The 15,204-nt window shown below is 39.6% G+C and overlaps 1 protein-coding gene across 1 annotated transcript in view; it reads right to left on the bottom strand.

Annotated features, from left to right (window-relative positions):
- Positions 1–15,204, bottom strand: part of nrg2b (neuregulin 2b) — a 46,457-nt gene that overhangs the window by 11,631 nt on the left and 19,622 nt on the right. Inside the window, exons 2-5 of the mRNA XM_029511978.1 lie at positions 11,333–11,495; positions 9,172–9,290; positions 7,991–8,114; positions 1,833–1,891 (exon numbers count right to left, since the gene is read on the bottom strand). Of these exons, the coding sequence (XP_029367838.1) occupies positions 1,833–1,891; positions 7,991–8,114; positions 9,172–9,290; positions 11,333–11,495 (465 nt within the window). The remainder of the gene's footprint in view (positions 1–1,832; positions 1,892–7,990; positions 8,115–9,171; positions 9,291–11,332; positions 11,496–15,204) is intronic.

Below are 15,204 nucleotides of genomic sequence, written 5' to 3'. Positions count from 1 at the left end.
ATTGGGTTCCATCACCACATAATGTTTCAAACATATATAGCTGTGGAACCACGTGATCTGAGTCCCAACATGGTCACTACATGATGTGAGTCACCACATGATCTGAGTTGGAACTGTCGTTGAGTCTGATAGATAATAAAATTTCTCTCTTAGTTCTCTCACACTCAGGACTTTATAATGTTTTACCATGTACGGATTAATCCAGCAGGTCAGCTTGCAAGTCAACTAGCTAGCACACGCCCAACTCAAATTGTGTTGTGACTCAGATTGTGTAGTGATAGCCTTAGGTGTAACAACTTGTAGCGTTATAATAATAAAGGTTTGCAAATTGTTGAGTTGTCTAATTTTCAACAGGCGCTGAGGGTTTGCCTTGTAACTTTTAATATTTGCCAACAGTAGTATGCTGACAAGAATCCAATCAACAGTTCAGCACATTTTACTCCCATTAAACCAAGAATTGTGTCTTTGACACGATAATTTATTTTATTATTATTATTATTTATTTATTTATTTTTCTTTTTCAAAATAGCAAAGATAACTTTTAAGGAGCCAGGCAGTTTCTCAATTTCTCCAGCCAACATACACTGGCATAACATACTCGCATTTTTGTTCATGCCATAAAAATGTCAAACTATTCCTTGAATACCATCATACTGTGATGAGAAACGAAACATGCAACATCATTTTTGGACACATTGGAGGTCAACCTTCAACATTTCAAGCAGCATTTAGCTATATGCCATAATGAAAGTACTGTTCGCATGGTCCATGGATGCTTAGAGTGGAAACAACAGGTTATCACAGTCACCACAGTACGGTTTACCTGATATCTTAGTTCACTGAATGAGAACCCATTTCGCAGCCATGAGTAATGCTTTCAAATCTTTTTATGACTACAATTGTTGAGCATATTCTAACTCTAAATCAAACTCTTATTCACTTGCCAAATTATCAGGATTTTGGCCGATCTGTAGCTTCTGGTAAAAACTGATGGTTGTTATAAACAATGTCTCATATTGTTCTCCATCTAAAGCCGTCTAAATTGTCAGTCCTGCTCCTTTTACAAGAAATAAAATCTTTTTTTTTCCTCTCTGTTAAGGACGGCCAGAGTACAGAGTAAGGTCTTACAACCTTCTATTAATAGTTTCTATCTACAGAGTTTTGCGTTTTCACAGCTGGAAAACTAAACAGCACCGATGGACCATACACAAAGTGACAAAATGTTGCAATAAAATCACATAAGTTTAACCTCCTGTATTGCTTGTGTTTATTCTCTGTCTCCTCTGTTTCTCTTTAAACCCTTTACTGGATCAACCTTGAAGAGAAGTATTTTGTAGGCGGTTTATATCTTAAAAATGCAGGATTTTAGAGCAGACACATCATAGGAACGTGGTGCTTACTGTTGAATCGTCAATTATGGGGCTAATTTAGCAGCTTTCTAGGCCACAGCATTTCAATGATGAGCAACTGGGAAAAAACATCTTGTGTGTAAATTAGAAAACATCAAAATTTGTTGTTTGTGGTTACCAGGGGGCACCGCAGAGGAACCAGGGGAGACAGGAGAGGAGGAAGGGGTGGACACAGAGGCATGCAAACTCACACTTGATTATACACACCTTAACTTCCATGAAACAGAAGAGCTGGTTTGCACACACACACACACACACACACACACACACACACACACACACACACACACACACACACACACACACACACACACACACACACACAAACACAAACACACACTCACTGCTCTCTCCATCCAGCCCCTCCAATGTACCATGCAGTATTTCAGTGGGAAGGAGACAGACAAGAGCAAATGGACATACTGTAGAAACCGGCCATGACGGAGTTTTGACAGCGGTCCCCCGTATAGTCATTGGGACACCTGATGGAGGGAAAACAAGACACAGAGGGGGCAAAAAGGGGGGTGGGTGGGTTAAAGGGTTAAAGATACAGAGGGAAGAGAGAGGATAAAACACAAGAGGAGGAGGAGGAGGAGAAATACACAAAGACAGATAGAGAAGGGGGAGAGAAAGGAAGGGAAGGAGGGAGACACAAGAGAGCAGAGAGATGAGGGATTAGAAATAGCACAATCCACCAACTACAGAGAGAGAGCGAGAGAGAGAGAGATGACCTGCATACCGTGACGTCACCGCCATCAATATGACATCACTTCTACAGTTAAGACATCAACACAGTCATGAGGGTCAAGGGATGGTGGGGCAGGAAGAAGGAGGGGTCAAATGTACAGTTGTTAGCCTCTAACCCCTCTCATACACAAACAGAGATGCACACAGGGACATAAACATACACACACTAACAAATGTGTCATAATATATCACAAACCCTCATTCATTGCATCTATTCCAAACCTCTAATTCAAAACATGATGAATTAATAAAGTAAAGTCAAGATAAACATTGAAGTACATCCGATTTATAATTGACATCCATTATTTTGATTTTCAGTATAAAAAACTATTTTCACAAATGATGTTGTCCCACACAATGCACAGGCAAGGCAATAAGCAAAGTAAAAGGAGAGAACACTGGTGTGTGTGCCGGGTTATGGAGCACTCATTATATACATTTTTTCTGAAAATATGTATGATATCATGATGGAAGTGTTTGACAATGTGTGAATTAGTTGTGTTTCTCAAAGTTTTTTTTTTTTTTTATGCCTTAATCCATAAAACAAAACAAAACAAAAAATGCCAAAGTAGAAGCAGCACAACAGGCTGTCAACAGAAAACATATTATTACCTTTTGAGGCTAATGTGATAAACATCACTCCTTTGTATATTCAGCAGACACAGAGCAACAGCAGCTTTTAGCTTTTAGCTGTGTTTTTGGGAACTTGGAAAATGTCACCTATTCCCTTTTCTTTTTAGCTCTGGTTTGGTCTTAGCCAACTCTAAGAGCATTATTCATTTCTTTAGCTCTTACAAGCTACATTTTTCCCACCAGCTAATTCCTAACTTCAGCTGACCTCTGTTCAGGTGCGGGCAGGTCATATATATGAGTTTCATCAGTGTTTCTCTGTTTTGAAAATTCAGATGAGGACAGCTGTGAGACTGAACTAAAACAACAATAACACAAGTTTCAGGCCATGAATCAATGAGCTTAAAGAAACTGTGATGCTCTGATGAAACTGCAGAGTAAGGTGATGGATCCCTGAGGGTTCGTCTCCATTGACATTACACACTTGATCCACTGCTAATGTAAAAAATAAATAAATAAATAAAATTGATTAGAGAAGCTTCAATGTAACTTAAAAATACTTGTACTGAATAATCAGCTAAATGAAATATCTCACTAAAATTAGAAGGTGGACACGACAAACAATATATATATATATATATATATATATATATATATATATATATATATATATATACGTGACACAGCCTCTTCAGGCATGTGGATATATTCTGAAACATTTATGACTTCAAAATGATGCAGTGTGGAGCTACAGCTGTGCTGGATACACCAACCGACATGTCAGTAAGTAACCATAATGTCTTTGAACATGTCTTCTAGAGGTCATTGTATTTATGGTTAAAGTTGCTTGACGTTGGAGGTGAAGTAATCCAGCAGGATCAAAATTGTTTGACCTGATTAGTCATGCACATGCAGCAGTTTCACTGAGTGCTGCAGTGTTTTTGCCTCTTACCCATCACAGACTTTTTGCAAATACAAAAAACCTTTATATATCAAGTAGGTCTTAAAGAATTAGCTCCTGCCAAAAGCTGCAGTGTGGTGTTTTGTTTCTGGATGGGTGGCGAGCTGTCAGTGATACCACCGGCTGAATATGATTCATGTTCTGGCATTAGGCATCAAACTCACAACACTGAAACTAACAAGCAAGACTCCTCAAGGCATCACAGCAACTTGAAAACTGATTCACATACATGGTCCAAAATACTGGCACTCTGGGTGCTTTCTTGTGGCAGGTGCTGTTGATGATGTCCTTCTGTAAATGCTCATCAGCGCTTTAAATGAAACACAACAGAACCTATTTTGTGAAAATAAAAGAATGCAAATTCTGACTTATCTTGAATTGTGTATTATAATGGGTGTTGTGGCTTCTACTCAGCCAGGTGTTTGTCCTTTTAACTGCTATAGTTGATTATAGATTAGCTTTTGCTGCAGTCACATGAAAAATAGGCATGTAATAGTAAAGCCTGAGCCAACCACAGAGGACATTATACTGCCAATGAATCACAACAATTGATGAAGTGCAGTAGTATGATATTATGGGTGTGGCCCCGTTACAGTCATTATAGTATAACAGAAGCCCTGAGCCCTCATAACAACAGCACTCTATTTATTACAGTGATTTAGTAACTGATCAACAAATTTGTCTAGTTTAAAATGTGAGGGCCATCATCTTCCCCTCATCCGAATACCGTCCACATAACTGACTGGGTATCCTTTTCTCCTCTTTCTCACCACTGAAGAGACAACTTGCATTTTGAATCAATTACAGCAAAAACCCTCAGAAGAGCCCACTCAGCAATTTCCCATAGAGTTATAAATAGAGCAGAGAGAGGGAGAGGTGGGAGACACTCGGAGCAGAAGCTGCCCTATTCCAACATAGCTTTTACTGTATTTATTTCTTTTCTCTTCTGCCTCTTCCCTTTCTCTCTCACTGTCTCTGCTTCCCTCCACCCCTCCTTAATCTCCTCGTGTTCGCTTTCCCTTTTGTTTCCCAACTGTACTGTTCTCACAGGCCTGAGAACAAGCACGGGGTTAGAAAAAGCCAGCACACCTTTTGTTCCAAATGTCTAAATGAAAACAAAGTCTGTGATACATTTTGTTATATTCATTATACAAAGACTCATCAAAATGAAGATTAAAAAAAAAATGGATAGCATTATGTTCAGACATCAATACAATTCTGAACTCTTGGCATTTTGTAGATTAGATTAGATGAACTTTATTGATCCATGAAGGCAAATTCGGCATTTTCATCCGATAGCTGGGAATACAGGGGCTAATGTTTTCTGCTAATGGCCAGATGGGAGTTTATCAGCAAAGTTCTTTTTAATCAGAGGAGCTATCTGCAACTCTACACAGACAACTGTAACACAGGTTGAGAGGAACAACGAGTAAGTAAGACACATTAAGCTTTAAAGTGCCGATCGCTCACTAAGGGCAATGCTTGCATGCACTGATTTCCACTTTAACCTTCACACTGTGTTTTAACCAGGGTGCCTCCTGTCCTCCACTTCAACCTACAGACTCCATTTTGCAGCACAGCATTATTTTTCCCTTTAGGGAAGAGGCGATTATATGTTTCCTTGGGCAGCAAAAAAGAGCTTGCAAACACCACCTCAAATTTCAGGGATATTAACAATTATTTCTGCCTGACAATGACATGTCGAGAACTGATTTGTAGCTGTAGTGCAGATTTGTGAGCGTGTCTGTGTGTGTGAGAGAGAGAGAGAGCAGAGGTCTACATATCTCAGGAGTGAACAAGCAGCGCAGACAGTCTACAGACAGCAGTCTTATTTACATCCTGTTATCCACCGGCTCCAACAGACAGGCCAACAAAGGATGACAAAACTGAGAAGCTACAGTAACTCTAGAAACGACTCTGTTGCTACCTTGCTAGTTTACCATAGCTTGTTTAAACATCCAGTGTGTTCATATATAGAACAATCATGCAGATAAAGTTGTTCAATCCTGAACAGTTTGTAGCCCTAAATTTCAACACACGCAGCTTGTAATGTCTGCATGCAGCCTCTCAAACAAAGTTTTCTGCTTGTCAGCACCATGAAAAAAAATCCTGATTTATCCTTCAGCAATGACCGGAAGGTATATCAGATGAGAGATAGAGAGAGTCATGGGGAGGGGGACAGAGAGAGAGAGGGGGGGGGGGGGGGGGGGGGGGTAAGAGGTAGAACTGTCGAGAGACAGAAAGACATGGAAATGAAGAAACAAGAGTTCAGCTCCCGAGCAGACACCAAAGGAGATACAGGAGATACATCCAATTGTAAAGGAAGAATAACAACAAAGCTCTTGATCATGTTTGACTGTACACACCACCTGCTAGCCACACTGTCAGGAGAGGCATTTTGTTACACCGCTATAAAATGATCCAGTGCGTATGGAAAGATGGAAGTGGAGGATCAAAATCTCTGGTTTAGAAAAAAGAAAATACTTTTTCACAGCTCAGGTTAAATTAAATCTTTGGTGACAAACGCAGTTTGTATTTAAAACACTGCAATGAGTGTAAATCTGTACTGTAGCATTTCACACGTACCAAAGAAAGGCTATAATACTAAATCATTTCTGATATGTTATCATTTCCACCTTTACCATCGTTGTAAAGATGCTACAGGCTTTTCTATTATATATATATATATTTTTTTTTTTTCATATTAGAATATTCATTATAATGTCATCATATACTTTATATATATATATATATATATATATGTGAAAAGACAAAGCTGAGGAAAAAGGTCTAAGCTGTTAATATTTTACTGACACTATCCCCACACTGAGGCAAAGCATCTGCTGAACATGGAAAAAATTGTTCTATGTTAATTTGTCAATAGATTAAGGTCAAAAGTGAAAACAATTTGGGTATGTGGGTCTGTGAAATCTCTCCAAAGGCCAGCTGGCAGGTCAGAAATGTGGCCAAGAGACTGGATTAATTTTGGTTCAATTCCCTGAAGCAGTTGTAGTGGAGGAGCTGATCTTGTTCACCTCTTAAAGCTTCAATAGAAAAAGCTAAATGGAGGCGCTGTCATTTGCACTTTGAAGGCTACGTTATCCTCTCACTTTGTCATATCTTACATAGGAAGTCCAAAATGCCTGAAATAACAAGGAATAAATACTAAAACTTCCTGTGGAAGTTATTTTCATTGAACACTGTCAGATAGACGAGGCTTCAGGCTTATGTCATCCCACCTTTGACAAGCAGTTTGATGTTCATTTAGGTTCCTCATGTTGTCTCCACACTGTCAACTACACAGCTGACAGAGTAGTAAAGTAATGGCCAATAATCCAAGAGGAAACCAGCTTCTCTCATGTTGACCCTTCACTTATACAACTAATGGCTGAATTAATTAAATAATTAACTAAGTCCAACTTATATAAGTTATGTAACAGTAATTTTTATTACGAGACTATTAACTGAATGCTAAAATGTATCTGATGCCAGATAGGTGATTTTAGATTAGCACATTTAGTTATTATTGTTTCTGACAACTGTAGCTACCAAAAGAGGAAAATAATAGATCATGCAGAATTAAGTTGAGAAAAAGGGAATAATAAAAATCGGAATCACTGTACACTTATGACCTATGACCTGTCTTCAGTTCTCTGTCCACTTTGTCTCCCTGAACACCCTCAGCGGGCACAATGTTTTATGGTCACATGCCAACAGAGACAGCAGTTTATGTACGATGTCAGCAGGACATCCTGTTCAACTTTTCATGTCAGTGCTGTTCCTATGAGCAACACTGTGCTCAGAAACATTTCTGAGCACACTACAAGCAAAAGCAGAACTAGCATATCCCTGCTGTCCCATCTGAGGGGCCAAGGCGGTCTCAGGCTTTTTTGTTTTTAGACCACACTGTATATTGTTGACCATAACAGCTTTAAATCCTCCCATATTCATCTCCATTGGGTTTTACTCACATAATGCTAGGAGGTGAAAATGATCCCACCAGTTTTCCTCTCTTACTGAAAGGTATTGCAGGCAACCCTCCCTGACATGTAAACTACAATGATCCTCTTGCAGCAGGACACAACATTTTTTGAATGTCTCAATGTCTTATACAGTGACCATTGGTTTGGGAAAGCGGTCTCAGACTTTTGGACCCTGCTTCTTATGAGGTGGTACAACGAGGGAACAGAAGACAAGGTAGAGCAGTGACGGGCGACACATAGAGAGTGAGATGCAGAGAGAGACGGGGGAGTGAGTAAAGTGATGACCGAGGGGACTGGGGCTGACTGAGCAACCAACTTACTTGCAGGACAGCTGGTTAATACCATGTATGAAGTAACAGTCCCCTCCGTTGACGCAGTGGGCCTTTTCCGAGTCATTGCAGCGCCTCGCGTGACTCACACCCGGAGATGGTGTAGTGGTGGTCACTACAGGGAGGAGAGATAGTGAGACAGGCAGACGAACAGACAGAGAGCGGGAGAGAGAGACGGACAAGGCTGTTACCTCCTTGTTTAAAATAACAAAGTGTTCAAATGTCAGATAAAAGTGCAATGGCAGCTACAGAAGATATTTTGCCAGTACCACAGACTTTTCAAACCTCTTCAGTGAATTTGAAAGAGGTTGGTGTGACAAATCTTTCTACTGTTTGAGCAGCATGAGTCCCTTTCCTGCACTTTGTACAGCTCCTGGTTTGGTGAGTGGAACGAGGCAGGTCCAGTCATATACATCTGCTAACACCCAAACACCTCACCTCTTTCTTTTTCCTTTCAAAATTTCAACATTTATTTATAAGCAATAGCATTAATTATTCTGTCTTCATTCATCTTTTGTGTTTTGCAAATACTACCACAGTTTTTCTTATCTGGACTCTCTCTGGGTTTTTATATCTTTAAGTATAAACATATTTTATCTGAACAGATTTATAATAAACACATTATTCTATCCTGGCTTTTTAATTCTGAAAAGGGCTCTGCAGGTGTGCTGTCAAATTTTTGTGTAAAAGCCAAACCACTGAATGTAACACTGTAAAAACTCTCATGTCTTTGCTAAAACAGGGTGATCAAATTTTATTAGCCAATACAAAAGGAGACACCCAGGGGGTCTTAGGAGGTGGACAAAAAACACTGGATTCAAGTGTCAGCTTTTAAGGTATAAAACAGTACAATAATACAATCATCTTGATTAGTATCATCACTTTTGTGACCATTAACAGGCAGACAGAAAAGTGGATTGACAGTCAGATAGATAGATAGATAGATAGATAGATAGATAGATAGATAGATAGATAGATAGATAGATAGATAGATAGATAGATAGATAGATAGATAGATAGATAGATAGATAGATAGATAGATAGATAGATAGATAGATAGATAGATAGATAGATAGATAGATAGATAGATAGATAGATAGATAGATAGATAGATAGATAGATAGATAGATAGATAGATAGATAGATAGATAGATAGATGTGTCATTTCTCACAGATCTGCACGCTGATTATACTCGTGGCATTTTCTTGTCCCAGTGAGTTTTCAGCCACACAGGTATAATTGCCAGAGTCTTCAACACGGACACGACTGATCTGCACCTTTGAGTTTTTTCTTCAGTGAAATTGGGAGAGAGGAAGAGAAGGCGAGAGAGGAGAGGAGAGGAGAGGAGGATACAGAGCAGATAAAAAGGTGCTGTCAGTTACTATTTTTTCATGGGAAAAAAAGAAAAAACAGCAGTCATCTATGACTGGAAATGAAATGGAAAGTTTTACCTCCAGTCTCTCAGCAAGACACAATTCAATGCTATGTACAAAGTTTTACTAAAGCTAACATACAAATAATATCAGGATTGTTAGGTGATTTACTATTCTTAAAAACTGAGGACTTTGGAAAAGCAAAGGATAGATGCTTAAAAATAGGCCACAATAGCACCAAAATTGGACAAAGACATTCAATCAGAAAATAAACTGGAACCACCGTTTATTAGCTGAGTTTCATTTATTTTGTAGACCTACTGTAAAAGAGGGTGATTTATAATTTTGAATGTTTTCAGCATGTCAATACATTAAACGGTTGGTTGCACATAAATGGTGAGATTTTATTACCAGGTGGTCTATATCAGAGCAAATAAAACACACCATGTGCTGTCAAACCTTGTGAACATTCTTACATTGACAGACAGTTTTCACTGTGCACATTTAAGGTCACAAATTGCTCTATAACACACAAAAACACTCCCTAGAACCAATCTCTTATCTTAGAACTGAGACACAGAATCCACCGATGATGTTTCATCTGAGGTTTATATTGTATTATTTTTTATGTTATATTATTTTCTGTAATATTATGCATTTTATTATATATATATATATATATATATATATATATATATATATATATATAAATAAATATACATATACATATATAAATATATTTATATACATATACATATACATATAAATATGCTGATTTGGTTTTTCTGCCTCTCTCTGAAATTTATATTGTTTGTCATTGCCTGTCTTTTTGTGTGGATTTAAACTATACCAAACTGATATAGCACATAGTCCTGGCAGGTACGTCTACTTTGTCCCAGAATGTAGCACCTCAAGGTGGCCCATCGGTTCCCAGCCTGGGGCCTTTCTGTGTGGAGTTAACATGTTCTCCCCGTGCCTGTGTGGGTTTCCTGCAGGTACTCCAGTTTCCTCCCACCATCCAAAGACATCATGTTTGGGTTAACTGGTGACTCTAAACTGTCTGTAGGTCTGAGTGTGAGGGGTTGTTGCTCTCTGTCTGTCTCTGTGTGTTGGCCCTGTGATGGACTGGTGACCTGTCCAGGGTGACCCCGCCCCTCACCCAGAGTGAGATGTGATTGGCTCCAGCACCCCCCGTGATCCAGAAATGGAAAAGCGGTAGAAGGTGGATGGATGGATGGATGGATCCTTGTGAAAAAAACTTATGTGATTCTAATGCATGTTAACTGTTACTGAACTTTACGAAGCGAAGGGACAGTGGACCTAGGCTTTCATCTGATAGCAGCTGTTTCAGTATGATGTCACTTCACAGCCACTGTGCAGGGAGGAGGACTGATTGAAGAAAAACACCTAAATGTAAAATCTGTGCTTTTACCTGTGTAACTTTGTCATTTTAATGTGAATATCAGAACTACAATCATCACTGATATATCACCTCATAAAGTTTCAAAGCTTTTTTAAAATAATGTATTTATTTTTTATTTTACACGTACAACAAACACAACATTAGCTTTCGTTTGGAGTTGCATCTCTGGTCAAACAAGTGTAAGAATATTTGGCTTTAGCTCATAACTGCTGCGTTGTGTTCACCAGCTGAATTTAGTCACTGAAGTCTGGTCAAAGAACTTTTTGCTGAAAGCAGCTGCCTACTGAGACTGTGAGAGCAATGGAAGTGAACAGTAGCGTGTCCGGCCTTAAAACCTAAACACAAAGCAACTTCTTTTACACAGAGTGCCACGGGGATGATGTCGTTTTGTAGGCCAACCCAGAAGTTGGCATCATCCGGGTTGGGGGCTTTATGGAAGTTAGGGAATTAGGAAGTAAAAGTTGTTTTCTAAAACTGATCAATAATCAAGTTTCTCACTGTCACCCAAACCTAAGGCTGAATATTCAGGGACTCACTTGTTGGTCTTTATCTTGAGGTCTCTGCCTTTCTGAAGCTCATGTCCATCTTTGTACCAGCGGAACGAAGGGCTGGGACTCCCGGTAGCCTCACACTTCAAGTACAGCTTGTCCCCTTCCGTCAGTGATTGGCCTCGCACGAGCCGAAGCTTAGGAGCAGAGGCTGGACCGAAGGAGAGCGAGGGAGAAAGACAGAGAGATATACAGAAGGGAAGTTACAAAAACAGAGAGTGAGAGGGGAATGGACTGGATGAGGAAAAGAAATGCTTGCATTATAAAAAGTAACTAATAAATTTAATTTACTTATGAATTTGTGTTTGTGTGTGTTTGTATGTGTGTCTGATGAAAACTGTGAGGGTTCAGATGTCAGGGGTCAAATCCTGAGGCATCAGGTCAGAGACTACATGAGACATGGCTAAAGAAAAAAGGAAAAAAAAATAATATTTGACACAACAGACACACACATGCACACAGTAAAAAAGCACTCTGGTAAGATATGAATCCTGAAAAGTAAAGACAAACTGAAAGCCTGTGGAGGAAAAATCTTGCCTCAAAAAATATCTGCAGTAGATTTTCAGTATGTAACAGTGTGTGTGTGTGTTTACGTGTGTGTGTGCGTGTGTGTGTGTGCATGTGCTTCATCAGCCTCAGGAGAGTTTCACTCTCTCTCTTCTCTCCTTAAAAACTACAACAGACTGCATCACTGACACCAGCGTAGGCAACACACAGAGCAGCTAAGGCAAAGAGACAACTCAGCACCATTTACACACACACACATTCTACACACATGTTTATGTGCAAAATGTGGGCCTAACACACCCACACTGGCCTGCATAGAAACACACAAAGTGATAGGACACGCTTGATCAGCTACAAGGCTCGTGTTGAACAGGCCCACAGCTCCTCACTGCTGCATCTTCCATCTACTCCTCATATATGTGCAGAGGATACTTGAGCTTTATGTATTTATATAAGACACAGGAGTGTCTGTGGATGTCACACTGAAAATCTCAAATTTCACTTCTGTATTAGATTTGGCTCAACGACTCATACTTGGCTATGTCTTCCTCTCACACTAAATAGAAGAGAGAGGGCATTTACCATTGAAGAGCAAGATGTGACTGTGATAAATGTGCTGCTGATTGCTGGCTTTTCCCAAAATGTCAGGAAGTGGCAGGAAACATTTGGTTCAGAGACATGGGGTGACACGGTGCCAAAACTCCCATTCACACAAACTGTGTCCATGACAGTCTCTTTACAGAAGTTCAAAATGGTCTGCTGCTGTGGTCATATATGGCTGGTTCCTGGTTGTAAATAGAACCAATTAATCCCAACATGATAGTTAGGACTGCAGAAAGGGGTGTGCCTCGATGTCTAGGCCAGAGCCAAAAAATACAGATGATAACAGAAAATGAGCTATAAATGAGATTTAGACATGCAGGGCAATGTATGTCAGTTACTGGTCTAACTGTTTTTAACATGGCAAACATACTGAGAAAAGACAGGTGCTTAGATCTACTGTCACAGTCTCAGTGCCGATTGAAAATGATTTTCTTGGGCCACTACTGATTAATTAAGTAAGAATAATCTCTCCAGAGGGAAACAGTGGGCTGAGAGTGAAGTCCCGCGGCCAAACTGGGATAGTCAGCAAATTAAACAAGTGGAAGTGGAAAAAAAAAAACAAAACAAAAACCTCTCAGTGGAGTGAAAAAGTAGAGCCCCCGTGAAGTACCCTCCAAACAGCTGGCAGTTATGTAAGGAGGATTTAGGTATGATTTTTAGACTCACAACAAAACAAGCAGCACATCCTTAAACCCATTTCTCACTTTTTCTAATATTTAGTCTTGCCACAGACGACATACACTGTTGATGAATAATTCTGTGTCACACCAAAGTAAATCATCCCAACATCACCAGATGCTCTCTCTCTCTCTCTCTCTCTCTCTCTCTTTCCATCTCTCCGTCTGCCTCTGTCTCTGTCTCTCTTTCTCTCTCTGTCTCTCTACATGGCTCCTGGCTTATAATGAATTAGACTGAAGAATAGCACTGAATGTCACTGTCATCATATATTTTTTGGAATAATTTGCCTGCTATTTTGGTATTTTCTTGAATGAGACTCCAGATGCCACTGACTCAGTTCGGACTGGAGCCTTTGATCAATCTTTACTCGGCTCAAGCAGACAAGTTCTGAATTCACAATAGACTTTGGAGGCACACAATCCACATGCTGGTCCAAGGTGTGCTACATCCTGGATAGGTCACCAGTCCCATCATTACAATCAATCACATTCACACTCACACTACAGACAATTTAGTGTCACCAACTGACCTAACATGTCTTTGAATGGTAGGAAGAAGCCACGCAGGCTCAAGGAGAACATGCAAATGCCATACCAAAAGGCCAAGAACCTTCTTGACAATGACAGCGATCATAATCACCACTGCTTCACTGTGCCAAATGAAATACAATAAATGCCATTAGAGACTCTTTGGAAAATGTGAGCCCAGACTTTGAGTGTGGATGTTCAGAACAGCTATAAATGTGGTCGGTCGGGCTAGCAGCCCTTAAACTCCTGTTTTACACCCCCATAACCTGCCACACCAAGTGAACCATACAGGGGACAGATAGTAATGTGCATACTTTAAAACATGACAGCTCACATCTATAGTAAATAATTGTGGAATGAATGTAGCATTATAACATGGACCTGGGCATTTTCTAGGTCTCCCTTCAGACAGAAAAAGATGGTGGGAAGGAAACAGAGTATAACCCACATTTAAAACACAGATGAGTTACTGGTTTTATGATTTTGTCCATAGGAACACACCAATTTGTTGTCTATAATCTAGTCATGACACGCTGCTTTCTATAGAACAATGAGCAGCCTGCTTTTTGTTTTCATCCTGCATTTTGCTCTGGATATTTTACAGCAGGCAATGAGCAAATCATGGGAACTGTAATCTAATAACCATGTACCATATGTGGAAAAGAGATGAGATTTCATTGTGGGAGGGGCGACTTTAGGCCAATTCCAGCAGTACGGATTTGACATTTAGACTCACAATGACAAAATACCTCTGAGAATAATAATCTTTGTTTGTGTTGTGTTTTTTTTTTTGTTTTTTTTTCAGAAGGAAGTTACAAAGTGCTTCACAGTCAGTAAATACATTAGAAATAATCAACAGTAAATTAAGTAGAAATGCCACCAAACAAAAGAAAGAAAATATAGCGAAGGGATACAACACAGTGGGATCAAATGAAACTTGCAAACACACTGATTTTGTACATCCTGCACAAGAAAAAACATGGCAGCTTCGGTAAAACACCTATCATCTCAAACCCTGAATGAATCAGGCTGTTGAACTACAGACGTACTCTCCACAAACACTACACTACAGTTGTTAACATATTTGTATCATTTCACTGTGGCAGGCAGCAGAAGAAAAAAACAGACAGTATAATAGCTGTGACTTCTCCAAAACCAGGGAGTTCATTTAAAATATGTGTGGGAGAAAGAGTGAGGTGTTAAACGAAATTTAGGTCTTCGCAGATTGGAATATTTTTCTATCGCTTGGCAAAACAACCACGAGTAGGAGGTTAAGCCACACAGGAGGAGAAGGAGAGGACAGCCAGTTTGCCCATACATCCAGAGTTAAATAACAGTCAGTCCTTCTGTCATTCTATTAATCAATCCCTCCAAACTACCCCAAGTGATCAATTCAATCACATTTGCAGGAGCACTGCACCGCTCGTCTTCCTCTGTGCTGTTCACATTGTGTGGCCAGAGCTGTGAATTATGTCAACCTTAAGGTTTAGTGCGACATTTTGGGGAAATAATCTCATTTACTTGCTTGCTGAGAGTCAATCGATA

The sequence above is a fragment of the Echeneis naucrates genome, chromosome 10 (assembly GCF_900963305.1).
Source record: "Echeneis naucrates chromosome 10, fEcheNa1.1, whole genome shotgun sequence".
Lineage (NCBI taxonomy): Eukaryota > Metazoa > Chordata > Actinopteri > Carangiformes > Echeneidae > Echeneis > Echeneis naucrates.
The sequence above is the reverse complement of the archived record's forward strand: the minus strand, read 5'-3'. Positions and strand labels throughout refer to the sequence as shown.